The 18,040-nt window shown below is 38.1% G+C and overlaps 3 protein-coding genes across 6 annotated transcripts; 1 reads left to right on the top strand and 2 right to left on the bottom strand.

Moving 5' to 3' along the window:
• The first annotated feature begins 13 nt into the window (after positions 1 to 13).
• LOC129751674 (LMBR1 domain-containing protein 2 homolog) lies at positions 14 to 3,574 on the top strand. Of its 2 annotated transcripts, XR_008738788.1 has the most exons (3): positions 14 to 184; positions 700 to 3,029; positions 3,078 to 3,574. XR_008738788.1 is itself a non-coding variant. In XM_055747367.1 (2 exons), the coding sequence occupies exons 1-2, from the start codon at positions 14 to 16 to the stop codon at positions 2,650 to 2,652; spliced, it is 2,124 nt and encodes a 707-aa protein (XP_055603342.1). In that variant the 3' UTR covers positions 2,653 to 3,574. The 2 variants fall into 2 exon arrangements, 1 of the variants encoding a protein (XP_055603342.1); XM_055747367.1 differs by having other exon boundaries at positions 700 to 3,574.
• Positions 2,668 to 9,558, bottom strand: LOC129751780 (two pore potassium channel protein sup-9). Of its 2 annotated transcripts, XR_008738805.1 has the most exons (4): positions 9,112 to 9,558; positions 7,569 to 8,187; positions 7,164 to 7,500; positions 2,800 to 3,897 (listed from the first exon to the last, which is right to left on the bottom strand). XR_008738805.1 is itself a non-coding variant. In XM_055747527.1 (3 exons), exons 1-3 carry the CDS (start codon positions 9,236 to 9,238, stop codon positions 7,230 to 7,232), a joined length of 1,017 nt encoding a protein of 338 aa, XP_055603502.1. In that variant the 5' UTR covers positions 9,239 to 9,558; the 3' UTR covers positions 2,668 to 7,229. The 2 variants fall into 2 exon arrangements, 1 of the variants encoding a protein (XP_055603502.1); XM_055747527.1 differs by having other exon boundaries at positions 2,668 to 7,500.
• Positions 9,559 to 9,928: 370 nt separating this feature from the next.
• Positions 9,929 to 17,862, bottom strand: LOC129751559 (ferritin subunit). 2 transcript variants are annotated; one of them, XM_055747174.1, is made up of 5 exons: positions 17,678 to 17,862; positions 17,491 to 17,604; positions 10,715 to 10,983; positions 10,525 to 10,653; positions 9,929 to 10,446 (listed from the first exon to the last, which is right to left on the bottom strand). In XM_055747174.1, exons 2-5 carry the CDS (start codon positions 17,579 to 17,581, stop codon positions 10,303 to 10,305), a joined length of 633 nt encoding a protein of 210 aa, XP_055603149.1. In that variant the 5' UTR covers positions 17,582 to 17,604; positions 17,678 to 17,862; the 3' UTR covers positions 9,929 to 10,302. The 2 variants fall into 2 exon arrangements, with proteins under 2 accessions (XP_055603149.1, XP_055603225.1); XM_055747250.1 differs by having other exon boundaries at positions 17,811 to 17,858.
• Positions 17,863 to 18,040: the final 178 nt, after the last annotated feature.

Here is an 18,040-nt window from a genome sequence, read left to right as displayed (position 1 = left end):
CGCAGATTAAAAAATGGCATATTTGCTGATATTTTCCATCTGCTTAGCTCTGCTGCTAGCTTCGATATCACTGTACCGTTACGGATGTATCCAGCGGCAACATCCGATAGTGACATTCTCCGTGTTAACAGCATGGAGTTTCTCGTTTCTCATCGTGTTCACTATTCCGCTGGATGTAACTTCTGTGAGTATTTTACTGGTTTACTGGTTGGCGCTCTTTATCTTGAGCTTGACAATGTTTAGCTAGGGCTTTCATTTGTTCAAAATAATTTAAAAAATCCTGGACATCAGAAGCAGATTTGTTAGCTTTTTTCTATTATAATTAATTCACGAATTACGATTAATAATGAAGATTAATTATGCAAATTATTAAAATGAGGCTGGACTAAAAATAATTTGAACTTGAAATACTTGTTGAACCGCTTGTTTAAAAGTCGCGGTACACTTCAGGTGACCTCAAATCTTATTTCGCCAATAACTTAAAAAAAAACTTCATTAAAATTCAGCTTTTAACTATTCCCCATCGATTCCACCTTGTTACAAAGCCAATCTGCGTGTAGCTGTAGATCATTTGACGAAATAAAATTTTCCATTTTCACCTGAGGTGTACCGCGACCTTAAGATTAAAACTAGTTTTCGGTTGGGAAGTTTTTTTGAAGGTTCAAATCGATTCTATATGTTTCTATGATATCATTTTAGACCGTTTATCGCCAATGCATTCTGGAGCACAACAGCACCAATAAACCTACCACCGGGGAAGGCAATGGACCTAATGGGAATGACAGTTCCTGCCAGCGGCCCTGGGGCATGGTAGAGGAGGCTGTTTTTCCGAACATTTGGCGCATCATCTACTGGTCGTCACAGTTCCTGACCTGGTTGATCATGCCATTGATGCAGTCCTACCTAAAGGCCGGTGATTTCACCATCAAAGGAAAACTGAAGTCTGCCCTGGTAGACAATGCCATATACTATGGTTCCTATTTGTTTATCTGTGGCGTACTGCTGATTTATCTAGCCCTTCAACCTGGCATTTCATTAGACTGGCAGAAGCTAAAAGCTATTGCATCGTCGGCTTCGAATACTTGGGGTTTGTTTCTATTAGTGTTGCTTCTTGGATACGCACTGGTAGAGGTTCCTCGAGGATTGTGGAACAACTCTAAACCCGGATTTGCGTTGCAGTATGCGTACTTCAAGCTGTCTAAATTAAGCTCCGAGAAAGCTGAAGCCGAAGAACATGTAGACGATGTGCTTGAGAGCTTACAGTCGGCGAGTCGAGCGATTCCAGCCAGACATGAACTGAGAACTGCGCTGGAAACTATCATTCGGAAGGTCCCCACAGAACTGATGGAACGAGCTCGCCGTATAAGTCGAGATGATGGATCACCAGTGGCTATTCCGTCTGAGAAAGCTCTAGTAAGGTTACATCGACAGGTGATAAAATCACTTCAAACTCTACAACGCACCGAAGCTCTTTGGAACGTTCAGGTCAACAAAGTGTTGCATCTGGAGGATGTGGCAAAGAATGCTGTTTCGCTAGATCATCGATTCAAAACGGAATTCCCCAAACACCGAACCGGAATGTCGCGTGCCATGTACAGTCCAACTATGGAATGGTACTGGGAATGTGTTGTAAAAGCACCGTTCCTAAAATGCCTTGCTGTAATCACTGGAATTCTGTCATTTATCGTCGTCTGGAGTGAGCTAACGTTCTTCAATCGAGAACCGGTGTTATCAATTTTTGCTAAGGTGTTGAACGTAGCGAAGGAAAATTATGATTTTGTAACGATTGAAATATTCTCCATGATGACTTTATGCTACTTGTGCTACTGTGCATATTCCACTGTTTTTCGGATCAAATTTCTCAATCTTTACTACCTAGCTGCTCATCATCAGACCAACGAATACAGCTTAATCTTCAGTGGCATGTTGCTTTGCCGTTTGACACCGCCCATGTGTCTTAACTTCCTCGGACTTATCCACATGGATTCACATATTATTAAAGAAAGAATTCTGGAGACTCACTACACCCAAATCATGGGCCACATGGATGTGCTTGGAATAATCTCGGATGGTTTCAACATCTATTTTCCGATGGTCATGTTGGCTTTCTGCCTAGCCACCTGGTTTTCTCTGGGTAGTCGTGCCTTGAATGCACTCGGTTTCCAGCAGTTTATGCTGAACGAAAACATCGTCACCGAGTTGGTTCAAGAAGGTAAGGATTTGATTGTGCGAGAAAAGCGAAAACGTCAACGTGCCGAGGATGCCATAGCTCGTCGCCGGGATAACATACTTTCGAACTTGAGTCGAGACGGCTCTGGAGGACCGGGTGCCGGCTCCAGCAATGGCAATGGTAATCACTCCGGTGGTATTCTATCGAAATATAAGTCCAGGAACCTGGACATGGCAACAGGACAGGTGGGGCCAAATGACGATTTAGTGCGTCACGGAGATCGTTTGGATTACAGCACCACAGGATCACGAGGTGGAACCGACATTAGTCGATCGTTGTCGGATGAAATCAATGAACGTTTCGGTATAAGCACGAATGTCACCGTTGGTTTCCGACCGGGATACAATGATTTCGGAGATGATGGTGAAACGGATGGCAACCGAAGTTCGAATGCTCCAAGGGGATTTTTCGATGATGTCTAAACAACACGGAGTTGCATTTTACGTTTTAAACCGTGATACTAAGTTTAGTCGTTAGCTGTAACCGTTGCTTTCCAATTACCTAAGTATGAGAAAAAAACCACTGAACCAATCTCTATTCACAGATGATTAAACGGCTTTCGGTTGAAAGAATGTCTACAAACAAATGCGAATAAGCACTTAGCACTGATATAAATGAAACTTGTACTGTGGTTTATTTTAGAAGTTTTAAATATACGAACATTGTAAAATTTTCTGAACAAGCTACACTGTCTCCGACAGCCATTATAAATTAAAATAATGAAACAGTAGAGTAGAGGTTCTAGAAAATTAAGCACGTTTCTTTTGATTATATTGTACTACTATTGGATCCACACAATGTTGAACTGTACTATTCTTTATTCAAAAATTACACTGTGGTGTAAAAGAGGAAAAGTTTTTGAAACATTTCTCCATCTATAACAGGTTTTACTTTTATTCAATTTAATTGTACCTAACATAAATTTATTACTACAGATTTTTTTTTTGAAATTATCATTTTATTTTCAAAATTGTATAGTCGGGTGTGATGCAAATTTTAAGTGATTAACCCGGTAGTATGTTTTTACCTATGTATTTATTAATTCGATCCGTCATTAATTAAACCAATAACAATAAACTAGAGGGCAACATCTAGGTTGAATAAGACTCATAAAATATAATTAACATTCGGACAACCCAGAGTAAGTAGAAAATTGAAAAAGCCTGTTTAGCAGAAAAACGCACGTTTTCTGATATAGGTGCCCCAATTAGAAAACTTATCTATTGAAGATTATGAAAATTTGAACATTGCGACTAATTCATGTTTTCATTTGTGCTTCTATGATGTTCAATGTGCTGAACGATGTTGAAATAAAGCATTCATAAGTAGCACTAACAGGAAAAATGTGTTGCATTTATTTAATTACTTCCAGAAAGAAATTATCCTAAATTTTATGTTAATATTGATGGGAGCTTTAAAGTGGACAATGTCATCAAAAAAAATATCAGTCATAATATGTTCTCTGTGATGTTATTAAATTCTACTTATTGAATTTAATGAATGATTAATTTACAACTCTATTTCAACACCAGTTAAGATATGGCAGAAAACTAAATCCTGGGTTCAAGTGTCGTATTCAGTGTAAAAGTATTTTATAAGTAGTTTGATGTTTTGGAAAATGTTTCTAGTTTTTTTTTTTGAATTTATCTAAGGGTCTAACAGAGTTCCTCCTCAGCCTTGATCGAGTTCGGTCGAGTTTTGCTCACCTCGTGATAAAAGGCTATTGTTTAGTATTGGTGCGGTGAAAAGAACAAGTGCGTGGCCATGAGCCCATCTCCCGGTGATCATCCAGATAGGTTAATCCCTGTTTGGATGGACCGAAATAAACTGTTCGGTCGTTTATATTACATGTTCCTTCGAGGAACAAATGGCAGTAGTCTTCCTAAGAACCCTTTTACAATCGGAAAATCAGTGGAAAAATATGCCGGTAAAGTTGAGAGTGGCTATTATGATAGCAAAAAACAATGGTACGTGTTGAAAGTGCGATCTGAAGAACAAGTGAAAAAACTCGAAAAAATTACCAATTTAATAGATGGAACTCCCGTCGAAGTTGGTCTTCATCCAAATTTAAACACACGAAAATTCGTAGTGCAGTGTAATGAAGTCGGAGAAATGAAAAATGAAGAGATCCTCGCAGAACTTGTGCCACAGAATATAACAAATGTTCATAGAATAACAAAAAAATCACCAAATGGAATCGTTGGAACATCGACGTTTATTCTAACTGTGAACAGTACCGTCGTGCCCGAATATATTGATTTCGGTTTACTGCGGTTAAGAACCCGAGTGTACTATCCGTTACCAATGTTTTGCCGAAAATGCCTCCAATATGGTCATCCCAAGGCCAAATGCACAAACCAAATCTCGTGTATCAAATGTTCCGGTCAACACGAAAGCGCAACATGTAAAAACGATCCATTTTGCTCCAACTGCAAAGGAAGCCACAGTCCAGTTGACCGAAGCTGTTCGATCTGGAAAACCGAAGTCGCCTCGCTTAAACTCGCCACCGATCAAAATATACCACTGACCGAAGCCCGAAAAAAAATATCATCGATCACCACCAGCAATAACAACATCAGTTACGCAAGCGTAGCAAAATTGCAATCACGTCCTATAATGGATAACCAACCAAAACCGAAGTCTTCCAGCACCGATCCGAATAAAGCTCAACAACAGCAACATCAACTCAACCTGAATATCAAACGAAGTCACCAAAAACCGAATGTATCACCACCAAACGAACAACCCAGTGCGAACGTGCAATCGGACTCTCCACCTAAAAAAAAGAATGATCCCCAACCCAGCTGCTCTTCCTCCGATCCAGAGATGGAAGTGAATTGTGATCAGAGCAAAAATAAAGAAACCCCCATCTTCACTTATGCGAGTCAGTGTAACTCAGCCACTGTCTCGCATGATAAGAAGCTTCCAATTAAACCCAACCCTTTCCCATTCCCTAAACCCAAAAAACCCAACCTTAGTTTTAAGAAATAGATGTAATAAAATTGACCATCGGCCAGATAAACTTTGTATTAAGTAATAGGCCTAATAAACTTATAGAGGAGCTAAGTTGGCCTTGCTCGAGTACGGTCGCATGTTTTTCCGTGGTCGCGTTTTGCTTCGTGATTCCTCGAAATATATTTTTTCATTACCTTCATGACCAAGTTTCAATAAGTTGCAGTGAATTCTCTTACATCAATCGAGTTTTGATCGGCCTTTTTGTTCAATATGAATATATTCTTATACGGTTCACAGCTATGACTACAGCTACTGGATTCTGAGAAAAAATGCACGTTCTGCAATTGTGAAAAATATACGAATTTCAGTCGATTTGAATCGCGGATCCAGTTAAATTTCTTTTCAAATAGTGATAAAAAGGGAAACTTTCCACTTATTATTGAAAAGTTCCCTGATTGTGCGTTTTGTGACAGGAAGAAACATGTGGTAGGAGAGAAAAAAAACTCAAATTCCAGCGCCCGGTGGGAGTGGTTTTTTTCTGGTGGCCTGCTAAGCTTAACTGACAAAGTGCTAACAATTTTTAAAATCCGGAAGATTGAATCTAGACGGATGGAACCAGCTCAGTGACCACCATCACCTTCGGAGCTTCAAAAAGTGAACTCATTCGTGGATTCAAGGACCAGTGTTTCCAGGAGGACTTTCAGATCAACATTTAGCACCTTTTATAACATTTTTGGTGAGCCCGTTCCATTTTTCACTTTTGTTTTTTATTGCTGTTTGACTTTTCAGTTTTATTTTTGAAACAATGCAACATTCGTATTTAAATTAAGTGTATCTTAAAGATTTCCTGCTTTTATTTCAAACTGACATTGTTGATACCTCAGTATCAAATTGAAGTTTTTAAAATAAGGCTTCTCTAAGTTGATCCATGATGCATACTTTTTATTTTGAAATAATTTACTATCAACAAAAATTTGAACATTACATGCAATGAAGCTCAAAAAGAGGCAAAGAGAGGAAAGAATTGAAGAATTTTCAAAATGGTATTAATCACGAAAAATAGTTTGAGAAGTTTTTGTCGCATACTATGAAAAATACATTCAATTCAAAATATTGTTTTTTTTTTCAACCATAAAAGCCTTTTGATAATTCTTCGATTTAACAGGGATCGCTGTTAGGGAAAAAAAGCTAGTTTGAAAGGGATGAAATGTGGATGATAATAATTTTCTTTCAATACTTAACTCAATATATATTTATTTAACGTTTATCGAATGCCTCGTAGAAGTAGGAGTTTCCTTATGAAATGCCTAGGAGCATAGAAGGTGTAGGAAAATACGATCGCACCATTGACCAAAATGGATCCTGATCTTTACCTTTTTCCAACTAACACAACCCCTTCCTTTGATACTTGAATATAGATTCGCAGACGTACAGACGGTTTCCATAGTTGGTGATACTCACTTGTTTCTGGTTCTGACTATTTCAAAATTATTTTTGGAGTATGCAGGAGCATGAAGTTGCTAGTTGAACCTAAAGAGTATCAAACTAACATTCCTTCCTTTTCCCCCATTGACTACTAGGACGTGGCCGGCGCCGTTATTAATCATTTAAAAAACGGAGAGCATGAGTTTTGTACATTGAGAATGAACTGCTAATCCCAAGCACCATTCTTTTGGATTTTGTGCAAAATTGTTGGCCTCGATTAATCACGGAGTAGCAACCATTGGCGACGAGGAACTTGTTCTGCTTAGCCACGCCAACGATCATGGAATTCGAAATGCGCATAAATTGTTAAAAAATAACAAGAAAGTCATCTTTTTTTTGAAGTACGTAATTAAATAGCATTACCATCCTCTGAAACAATTAAATAGCATTTCGAGTTAAATGATTTAAGGTGGATATGAGTAGTCAAACAAGCTAAGCTAAGCTAAGTAATAGGCCTAATAAACTTATATTGAATAAGGGTCTAACAGAAGACTTCGAAAAGCTTTTTGGCAAATTCTGTTTTATTAATCCGTTTCCACTACCAAACCGATTCAATTATCTAAATCGACATTCGTTTCAAGCTGATCGAGCTGGTTATGATATCGGCAGGGTGATAACCCTGATCTAGCAGAAACTCATTCTCGTGTGTCGTAAAACTGTTTCCACCCAGACAGGTACAAGAACAGACCGATGTTTCGTCATCGTCTATCTCGGAGAAATGATTGATGTTATTGCTGGACAGCAGCTTACCCGTAGAACTACACTCGTAGTTCAGCCCGTCTGTAGACATTTGCATTTCAGCCTCATCCCGTCGGATATCTTCCGCTTGCCTGTAAGAGAGAGTATTGGATTTAGTTAAAATCTTTTGAATGCAATAGATTATTTTACTGAAACTCACATAGTCATGAACCGCAGCACTAGCAGGTTGATACTAGCGGCTACGACGGCAAGTCCAAACAGAATAAAAACCAAGCTAAGTGCAACATAGCCTGGTTTATTAATCAAAGCCTGGTCATTCTGAAGAGCGACGTAGTCTCCAAATCCGATGGTCGTTAACGTTACGAAACAATAGTAGAAACTATCAAAATACGACCAGCCCTCATATTTGGAGAACACTGCTGCACCCGTAGTTATTATGATGGTCGATAACATCCCAGTGGCCAGCATGAGGTTCATTTCCGTTGCCTCGGTTTGCTGACAGCGCAGGTATCTCTTCGCTCGCCGAATCACAACCGATGCGAATTTGTTCAAACGCTCTCCGATACTCTGGAACATTACGAGTCCTAGCGGGATTCCAACCATCGCGTAGGCCATACAAAACGCTTTACCGCCGATGGTTACCGGGGTCGAATGGCCGTAACCGATCATGGCCAACACAACGGTTGCAAAATAGAACGCCCCCGCAAATTTCCATTGGGGTCCTGCTTTGTGCGGTTTATTTTCGGTGATGACGATTTCAATCATGTGATAGTCTTCGGGTGTTATGTTGTATTTGGCCACGAAATTTGCTTTGACATCTGAGAACATACAAAGAAGAAACTTTTTGAATAATTAAACAAACAATCCGTAAACATTGCTAATTCGTTGTAAAAAAGTCCTTAAAAGCGTAAAATAGAGATATGAAAACCGAATGTTGATTACCATGCTGTTAGAGGTAATACATTTACGGGTGAATATGTTCAGTGAAGTGATCATTCTACTCGCCGTCAGATGTCATCTCCTTTTATTGTAATTTTACGAATTTTAAAAACCCCACAGAAACGTCTTGTGGAGGATAGAAAAAACTCTGTTGCAGCCGATTTTTTCCTAATTAATTATTCTCATTGAGTTGAAATACGGCAGGTTCTTAAAAAAATAGTAGAAAATAACTAGAAATTCATTAAAGCATCGGACATGAAATTTTATAATTTCGCCTATGACTAGATAGAACGAATTCAAAACAATATCTTTGTTGCTACGCGAGTCATTTTTTTATATCCCTCGCCTTCTGATACGATATCAACGCGTGCAATCACCGAACACTGTAAGATGGCAATCTTTACTGTTTGATTGTTGCTTAATTATCTAGGCAGTCAAATCACAATTTTATGAATGTTCAATTTCGCTAAAGCTTCCGAACTTCCTTTGGTGTCCGCTATCATTTTGATATTGTAAATGAAATCATCAGCAATAAAGTTGCTCGATAGTTAGACGAACTTTATGGACAGGAAAAATAACGAATAATTACTGAATCCAATTTTTTTTTTGGTGGTAAATGATTATAATAAGATTTATTATTAGGGGATCCTACAATGGATTAATCTTAGACGCAGCTCAATATAATTATTATCAAAGCAGAATCATCCAATTATCCAAGTTTATTTGCCTAACAGGAAATATTTTTTTACCTTATCCATAAATCTGTTCAAGGGTGCAAAGAAACTATAAAAGATATGACTCACTTTTGAGAAACTCCCACCGCCGGGCTTCGGTTTCCGACTCCAGGGCATCGAATACGGCTGCCCCGATTAGCAGATAGGTGAAGGTACAGACGACCAGCGAAAGTGTCCTGATATTTTGGCGTTTCATTTTTCTGAGTTTTTTTTTGGCAGCTTCATACAACGAGCTTTCATTGATGGTTCCTCTCGTTATCGATTTTTGTTGTGCGAATCCATTCCTTCTGTTAAATTATCCTTGGAATATCCTTACCCTTGTGTCTAGAACGTGTCGCTGCTCCGTGCCATGCTTTTTTTAATTATTTAGCGTTATTCTTAAGTACGTTGACCTATTTTTTGGCAAATTCATTCCTGTTTGATACACTTTCTGCTAGGAAGCTGTAATTTTTGTCCTTTTTCTTTGTATGATTAGACGACAGTCATAACAAGATAAAAGTAGTGCGCGAACACCAGTATTCCAAGGATTCCTCGTCTGGTTAGAACCAGGGTGCCTATAGCCAGGGTGTAAGCATTTTAAAGTGCAAGGGGTACCGTGTTTTGGTATATTAACACACCCGTAGCTGTAGGCATCCGGGCTAGAACATTGGAACGGTCTGGTCATCCAATTAATTGGAATTCACGGTAAAACGAAATGATTAAAAATGTCAAACATTAAAAATTAAATAACATAACAAAGATTACCTAAGTTGTGAATGAAGTATCCAAACACGGCATCAGAAAACGCTACATTTCAGTAGTTCAACACAACTTAATGAATAAGTTAAAGGATAATCCACCATATAGCAACACAAGTGGGTACTATTTCTTTCTAATGAAACGCGTCTTTCAGTTCATTATCTGTATTGTACCTTATCTTTCGGATTAGGACTTAAAATTCTTTTGTAACATTGTTGTCGGCCTTTGCCCAGACAATTTTCCTGAAACAAGCCCCAGCTATCCCCACTGTTTTCACAATCCAATTCAATCGTATATTATTAATCTGTCATTGTGTTTCTCTTGCTTCCAAGATTGAGTTTCTAATATTTTTCCTTTATTGTTTTTTTCATTCATAAATCACGAAATGTAATTCTATATAGCACTAATTCAGTAATTAACACAAATTGTTGATGGAAATTTGAACGCGGTTCTAAATTTGCAAGCACCCAAGTGAAGTGTTGTGTTCGTGACCCCATTTTGGGTTTTCGGAGAACGAGGCTCTTACATATGGTTCTTGTCGAACAGGAATTCGGCCAGCTTGGGGGCACTCTTCTTCATCTTGTGCAGGGTGGCGATCTTCTCGGCCAGCTCCCGTTGACCCTTGTGTTGCTCGTCCAGGTACTCACCGGTCAAGTAGTCGGCAAGCTAGATTGGGGAGAACGAAAAAAAATTATTTCCTTGAGTTTGTTTAACAGATTTAATGTTGTAAAGCTAAATACTTACGTGATAATCGTTGGAACCGTTCTCGCAGGCCTTGATCACCTGTCGGATGCTGTGGGTGACTTCCTCTTCCTTCTGCAAGGCAGCACGCAGAGCTGATTCACCGTCAGTCTTAGATGGTACTTGGTAGTTCTGTTTGAATGAGAAATTTGTTATGAATAATGCGTTTGTCATTAGAAAAATGTGAGCTTACATAGTTAAGTTTGAAGCTGGCCTTATCGACAGGTCCGTGGCCGCGCATCAGGGCATATTCGATCAGCTTGATGCCGTGCTCTCGCTCTTCGCCGGCGGCGTGGAAGAAGAACTTTTCGAACCCGGGCAGATTAATTTTCTCCTGGGCGAAGAAGGCGGCGTACTTCAGGTAGACGATCGAGGCATCGAACTCCTTGTTGATCTGACGGTGCAGGGCCGTGCGGCACTCATCGTCCATAGCGTTCCATACGTAGTTACCCTCGGCGGTACCTTTAAATGGCATAAACCGGAAATTAATTCTTCTCCAAATTATTTAAAAAATATTTCAGACGTTTTTACGAAAAAGTAAAAAAAAAAATTATAATTTTTTTTTCTTAAGCCAGAATCTGATGGTTTCAACTTTTCGAGGAAGTCATCATATTTCCAGTTATTCGAGCAACTAAAACCTAACAAAATATTTTTAAACAACATATTACGATCAATCACAAGGGTGTTCAACCGTCTCTATCAAATCCATGCACATTCAAAAATTTCTAAGAAATTTGTTTGCCTGTTGAAACATTTGTGAAGTCTATGTGGATCTCCAGAGAAAAAAATGTTTTACCGAAACCGTTTTTTCCGAGAACGCCCCATCGTTCTCAAGAATATGTGCTAAAAATGATCGCAATTTAACTTCTCCCGACCATAGGAGCACGCAATTTGCACATTAGTCACCACAATCAGTTAACAAAAGGACCTGAGCTTAACAGCCAACACAAAGGCAGAGGAACTTCGCACTTTTGCTTTCATTTGAGAATCGGAACCAATCAGCCAACAGGCAAGCAAGTAAGCAGCAGCAGGGGGTGTCTGGAACATTTTGCTGCTATCAAAACTAAAACGAGGCAACGATATGATATGACACATCGAGCTAAGGTGCCGTTCGGAGGAACTTTACCCGAACTCATGAGTTTCCGGCTTCAGAAGCAAACGACCTTGCTCCCTTGCTCCGAGAGTGAGTGTGAGTGAGTGTTGATTGTAGTAGTACATTTCTGAATTATATTTCGATCGATTGACAAGGAAACATGAAAACAAGACATCACAGATTCCAATGTTTACATTGAAAGAGTGTGGATGCTCGTTTTTTCAATTTGGATTTTTGGCTATTTTAAACTGTTGTATTGTCATTATTATTAAGAAGAACTGTGATAATTTTAGCGATAAATTCACAAGTATACCTTCTGTGATAAATAAGTGACCGTACTAAGATGAGTGGCGAGGATGCTGCTCCAGACGGAGCAGCATCAGTACTTAACCTCAATCAACCGATACTAAATCCAGGACAAGAAAGGATGGAAGAAGACATGGAAACAACCAGCAGAGGAAAGGATCACGTCGACGCAGCAAGTAGAAAAATATTTAAAAACTACAATTACCAAAATGGGGATTGCCGTCCGTATCGCGTAATAGTAGAGAACACAGATGTAGAAAAACGAAAAGTTGTTAACAGATTACAAATAGGAATAATGCTACACCAAAATGGTTTTGACAAATGTATCGATGATATCAGGAAGACAGCTAGAAATAAAGTAACAGTGTACGTAGGAAATATTAAAGATGCCAACAGATTGGCAAATTGCCAGAATCTAAATCTACAGGGATTCAAATCTTATATTCCAAAACAATTCGTCACGGTGACAGGAGTTATTTCTGGTATACCACTTGAAATGAAAGACGAAGAAGTTAAACACTTTATCAAGGCCAAAGCAGAAATAGATTCCGTTTTTCGAATGCATCGCTATAAAGACAAGAAAAAGGAACCCACATATAAAATGGGTGTAGTTTTCCGTACTAATACTTTGCCAAATGACATCAGTATATATTCTGTGATACACAAAGTCCAACCGTACATTAGAAAACCGATAATCTGTTTTAAATGTCTTCGTTATAACCACTTGTCCAAAAATTGTAAAGCGTTGATTGAAAAATGTATGTCATGTGCTGTAGAACACTCGACAGAAAATTCTTGTAACGTTTTAAAATGTTTGTACTGTCCAAATTCTAATCATAAGACGACTGACAGAGTGTGTCCTAGATGGAAGAAAGAAAACGACTTACAAGCAATAATGGCCAAGAAATGCATGACTTATCAGGAGGCAAGGCAGTACTACGAGGTTCCAACTGAAAATATGTTTGACGTTTTGAGGACTACAGAGGATTTTCCAACAATTGCAGAATCATACTCCAGAGTTGCAGCTAGCGGGCGTAATTTTCCACAACAACTCCAACCAAAGCGCAGTGAGTGGAGTTCAAACGACAAGAGAAATAGATCTAAAAAAGAAAATAAAGAACCAAACAAACTTAATGTAGAAACAGATAGTGTACCAGGAGTGGCCAGTATTTTGGGATTAAATCAAAATGAATTCGCCAAAAAACGTAAAATGGAAGAAGAAAAAGAGGAAACAAGAGGCATAGGGATGTTCAATAAGTATAAAACAGGAGAGCTAGAGAGGTTTAAAAAGGAAATTGAGGAAACAATTAAAAAACAATCACAAGAAGAACTGAAACAAATAATTTCAACAATTAGCATGAAATTAGAAACTATTATGAAACCACATGGCACAAAAGGAGGAGAAATATCAGCTTGCATCTTGGGTGAATTAAATAAAATGCTAGGATCTGCAGGAGATAAATAATTTTCACCGGCGATTTCAAGGTGTTACAGGCAAATATTCAAAGTTTATATCGAAACAAAAACGAACTGACACACGAACTGTATACCCAAAATTATGATGCAGCATTGCTTTCGGAAATCTGGGTCAAACCAGAACAGATTTCTACTTTACGATGGAATATTCAAGGCTACCATCGACATCTGGCACCCCGTGCTGACGGGTATGGAGGAGTAGCAATATTCTTGAAGGAGGAATTTAAATTTGACAACATTCAATTACAAACAACAGACGATTTTGAAACACTCGGAATATTCATACCTAAATTAGATCTGGCTCTAGTAGTCGTCTATGTGAACCCAAGAATATCAAACGATAATTTAGAAACAGCCATAACAACACTCTTTAACGAAACAGCTAGATACGGTAAAGTAGTAGTAGGAGGTGACTTTAACAGTCATAATGTAATATGGGGATGCCAAGAGTCAAACGGTAAAGGGACAATTGTACATGATGCCATAATAGGAGCTAATTTATTACTATTGAACAATGGAGCTGTAACTTACATTCCTCCAGTTTCCAATCAAAGATCTAGTGCTATAGATTTAACATTGTGTTCTCTTAATTTATTTAATGTGGTTCAATGGAAAGTTGTTGATAAAAATTTCGGAGGAAGTGGACACCTATTTATTGAGATCTGTCTGGATTTAAGGATAAACCGTAAACAAAAATACTACTACGATAAACAAAAAATATCGGAGGAAATGGCACAGGTTGAGCACTGGGAATTCGAAGACTTGAAAGATCTGTCTAAACTTTCCCAAAATATAACTAAAAAACACAAAAAAATAAGCAAACATACACCAAAATATTACTGGAGCTCGGAGTTGTCACAGCTCTATGAACAAAAACAAAACGCACTACGTAGTTACAATCAATGCTGTAGTAGTGAAAACCTAGTTTTTTGGAAAAGATCTTCTGCTATTTTCTTGAAATCCAAACTTGAACACATTAAAAACAAAATGATAGAACTCTCCAGCTCCATTGATCCTAGAAATCCACATGAAAATTGGAAACTCGTTAGACGATTAAAATTCCTCCCTGTTACCAACCCTAAAAACAATTCTATAAACACCAGCAAGGATATGGCTTCACAGTTTCTCACCAGCAACTTTGGCCCATCAAATTACAGAGAACCTCTCTCGCCAGCAAACAATACAAGAACATCCATATTAACCTATCGACATTGGAAAAACTTCATAAGAAACAAATCCCCAACATCATCACCAGGTACAGACTATATAAACTATAATGCATTAAAAAATTTAGATCTACAATCAGTTACAAAAATAATAGAATTGCTAAACGGAATGTGGCAAAAAGCAACTCTAGACGATCACCTAAAGGAAATAAAAATTATCCCTATGTTAAAGCCCAACAAACCACCGAATGAAATAAGTTCCAGCCGACCTATAGCGCTTTTACCAACCGTTGTAAAAATATTAAATGCAGCAGTATTAGTAGACATCCAACAAACGTGTGAAAAGAACAATGTTCTTATCTAAGTTTATGGCATTTCGGCAAATTGAAATTCTAGTTAGAGAGCAATTAAGACAGAAATGAAAATTGATAGGTGGAAAGGTCAAAGCTAGAGCGCTTTGGGTAGAAGAAACGAATAGATGGTGAAAAATGTGAGCAGGGCATTGTGTTATCGACAGCTTTACTGCTTGTGTGATTCTTTACCCAGCAACAGCTGGTTGTTTGTAGCAAGTGACGAAGAAGCCACATTGCTACCCACAACCAGCTCAGAAAAGAACAATGTCATCCCAGATTTATCTTTTGGTTTTCGCAAAGGTATGTCTACTGAGCATTGTATTACGTATGCAACAAACCTAATCAAAGCAGCACGAAGAGCCAACTATACCACAATTGGTGTCTTCTTTGATTTTTCAAATGCTTTTAACACAGTCGACATTGATAAATTATACAATATCATGATACAAAATGGTTTCAACGAAGATACATGCACATGGATCTACAACTTTTTAAACAACCGGAAAACCCTCATTCACACCGATCAAGGAATTGTCAGCCAAACTATTTGTACTGGAGTACCACAGGGCGATGTTATGTCACCTGTTTTATTCAATATTTACACAGCTTCTTTGCATAATACAAACCTCGACCCAGATATAACAACTTTACAGTTTGCAGATGATTTTTTAAAAATTGTCAAAGCAAAATCTTTAGAAAAGGCCATTAACAAGATGCAATCTGAAATAAACCGATTTATGGCAAAAGCTACGGAGTTAGGATTACGTCTTAATAGCTCAAAAACAAAGGCAATGCTATTTAAAGAAAGTGATAAACAACTCCACTTAAGAATGGGAGGAGAAACCCTAGAAACAGTGAGGAGCTACAAATATTTAGGTATAACACTTGATCAGGCACTCAGATACGGTATACATGTTAAAATGCTGAAACAAAATGTGCTGGACAGACAAAACATGCTAAAAATAATCAGTGGTATAAGATATGGTGGCACACCAAGAGTGATGATGCTGTACCATAGAGCTTTGTACGGGAATTATTTGAATTACGGCGCAGTAATCTATGGAGGAACAGCTAAGAAATATTGTGACATGTTAGAAGTAACGAATAGACAATGTCTGAGAATTGCTACAGGATGTACTAAAACTACACCAATTAACACATTAGCAGCAATAGCTGGAGAAGAACCGCTGACATTCAAACGCACTTATTTAGCAAAAAAACGTATTGCCTTGCATATCCATCATAACGATCTAATTGCACAACAACTACACTCTTTAGATTTGGACAACGTTCAAAGTGAAGCAAAGTACACTTTTCTAGAAAGAATTTACATTAAAAACATACAAGAATTTCAAACGATATACACAGAAACAAAACCAGAAATAGAAATAAGAGTCGAGATAGAAGATCAAATGATAGGCTCAAGAATGAAAAAGAATGAAACATCTCCAATTGTTATGAAAAAACTGGCCCAAGAAATGATAAACAACCATTATAGTCACCGTGACCAATGGTACACTGATGCTTCTAAAAGTACGAACAAATGTGGCATTGGAATTTATGACGCTTCTTCCGATACAAAGATAAGCATTTCCTTAGTAAATAATGTTAACATTGCAACTGCAGAACTTTTAGCTATAAGAGTAGCTTTAGAACAAATACACAACGAAGAAGGAACTGGAGTTGTAATTTTCACCGATTCCCAGTCAGCCTGCAAAATTTTAAAAAGGGACATTATAAACAAAAAATTTGATCAAATCACGCACGACATATGCTCACTAGCTACAACAAAAAATGTAAAAATCCAATGGATACCCTCACATGTCGGAATAGAGGGAAATGAACATGCAGACGTTCTAGCAAAACAAGGATTAGACGGACCAATATTACTCGAGAACAAACTGAGACTTGATGATCTCGAATCACTCGAATCCACGAATTTATGGTACAGGAACATGGTGCACAATGAAAGTAAAGGAATCAAATTTTATGAACTACAATCAAATTTCTCTACCAAACCCTGGTATTGGGATATCGAACTAAGCAACATTCAAATTCGCACTTTGAATCGCTTACTAAGTGGCCATGACTATTCACCCTATTATTTAGGAGTGATGAAAATTCGAGACACAAAATTGTGCGAACTATGCAACACGAATTTTACCACCGAACATGCACTTCTCAAATGCATTCAATTCAATCATATAAGGAATCACTATGATTGGGATCGATATTCCAATCTGATCGAAATTATTCAAAATTTTGAAGTTACAAAACTAAAGGAAATCCTCAGTTTCCTAGAGAAAGCTCGCATGAAAATTTAGAAAAACAGAAAGTTTGATCGAAAATTATGGAAAAAAGGAGCATCCCTACGAAAAAACGAAAATCAACATATAAACAAGTAGTGGTGATATAGAGTATAAAACTCTCTGCCAATCAAACAGTTCCATACATACATACAAGACATCACAAAAGGGCGATGCAGAAAGTATCGAAAAAAAAAATTAACGTCGTAATAAATTTTCTAACGAGAGCAAAATCGGACATTTTTTTTCGAAAATAGAAAATTTCTTACCTGTTTGTTCTTGGGCCTGAGCTGTCTCTTGGTAGAAGGACAGAATGGCGACGGAGATGGCAACTACTCCAAAGAAAATCGACTTCATCATTTCGCTTTTTGATATTCACACGTCTGGGGGAACAGAACAAAAACACAAAGTTAGATGTCTTCAAAGCTCAAGGAACAGCAAAAAAAAAACACTCACAAATTGTTAAAGACGGATTAAACAGCCGCTTCCTAGGATGTTTTAGATCAAAGTCAACCTTTGAACACACTGGCACAGAAGGTGACTAGATGCTGCGAACTGCAAGGATAGCTTAAATCGAAAAACAACTCACTATTTTGCTTCCACTTCTCGCGGTGTCCGGTTTTAGTATGATTTCCTTGGCTAGCCAAGACTGGTCTCATATATCGTCATACGCGGGGGCACTCGAAGTCACCCTCTCGGGTGTATTGGTTGACTGTTAGAGCAAAAATGGCAAGATAACTCAACTGCAAACACCACTATCTCGTCAATACTAATGCAATGGTTATTAGATGGTTGTCATCCGCTGCAGTCTGCAGGGAA

This window comes from Uranotaenia lowii, chromosome 1 (genome assembly GCF_029784155.1).
Source record: "Uranotaenia lowii strain MFRU-FL chromosome 1, ASM2978415v1, whole genome shotgun sequence".
NCBI lineage: Eukaryota > Metazoa > Arthropoda > Insecta > Diptera > Culicidae > Uranotaenia > Uranotaenia lowii.
The sequence above is the reverse complement of the archived record's forward strand: the minus strand, read 5'-3'. Positions and strand labels throughout refer to the sequence as shown.

Bases quoted from the DNA above. Each gene is read 5' to 3' on its own strand.
- LOC129751674 (XM_055747367.1), top strand. From the start codon at position 14: ATGGCATATTTGCTGATATTTTCCATCTGCTTAGCTCTGCTGCTAGCT. The intron at 185-699 runs GTGAGTATTTTA...ATATCATTTTAG, and splicing joins TTCCGCTGGATGTAACTTCT to ACCGTTTATCGCCAATGCAT.
- LOC129751780 (XM_055747527.1), bottom strand. From the start codon at position 9,238: ATGAAACGCCAAAATATCAGGACACTTTCGCTGGTCGTCTGTACCTTC. The intron at 8,188-9,111 runs GTGAGTCATATC...GTATGTTCTCAG, and splicing joins GCGGTGGGAGTTTCTCAAAA to ATGTCAAAGCAAATTTCGTG. The intron at 7,501-7,568 runs GTGAGTTTCAGT...TCTCTCTTACAG, and splicing joins GTGCTGCGGTTCATGACTAT to GCAAGCGGAAGATATCCGAC.
- LOC129751559 (XM_055747174.1), bottom strand. From the start codon at position 17,581: ATGATGAAGTCGATTTTCTTTGGAGTAGTTGCCATCTCCGTCGCCATT. The intron at 10,984-17,490 runs GTAAGAAATTTT...TGCCATTTAAAG, and splicing joins TCAGGCCCAAGAACAAACAG to GTACCGCCGAGGGTAACTAC. The intron at 10,447-10,524 runs GTAAGTATTTAG...TCCCCAATCTAG, and splicing joins ACGGTTCCAACGATTATCAC to CTTGCCGACTACTTGACCGG.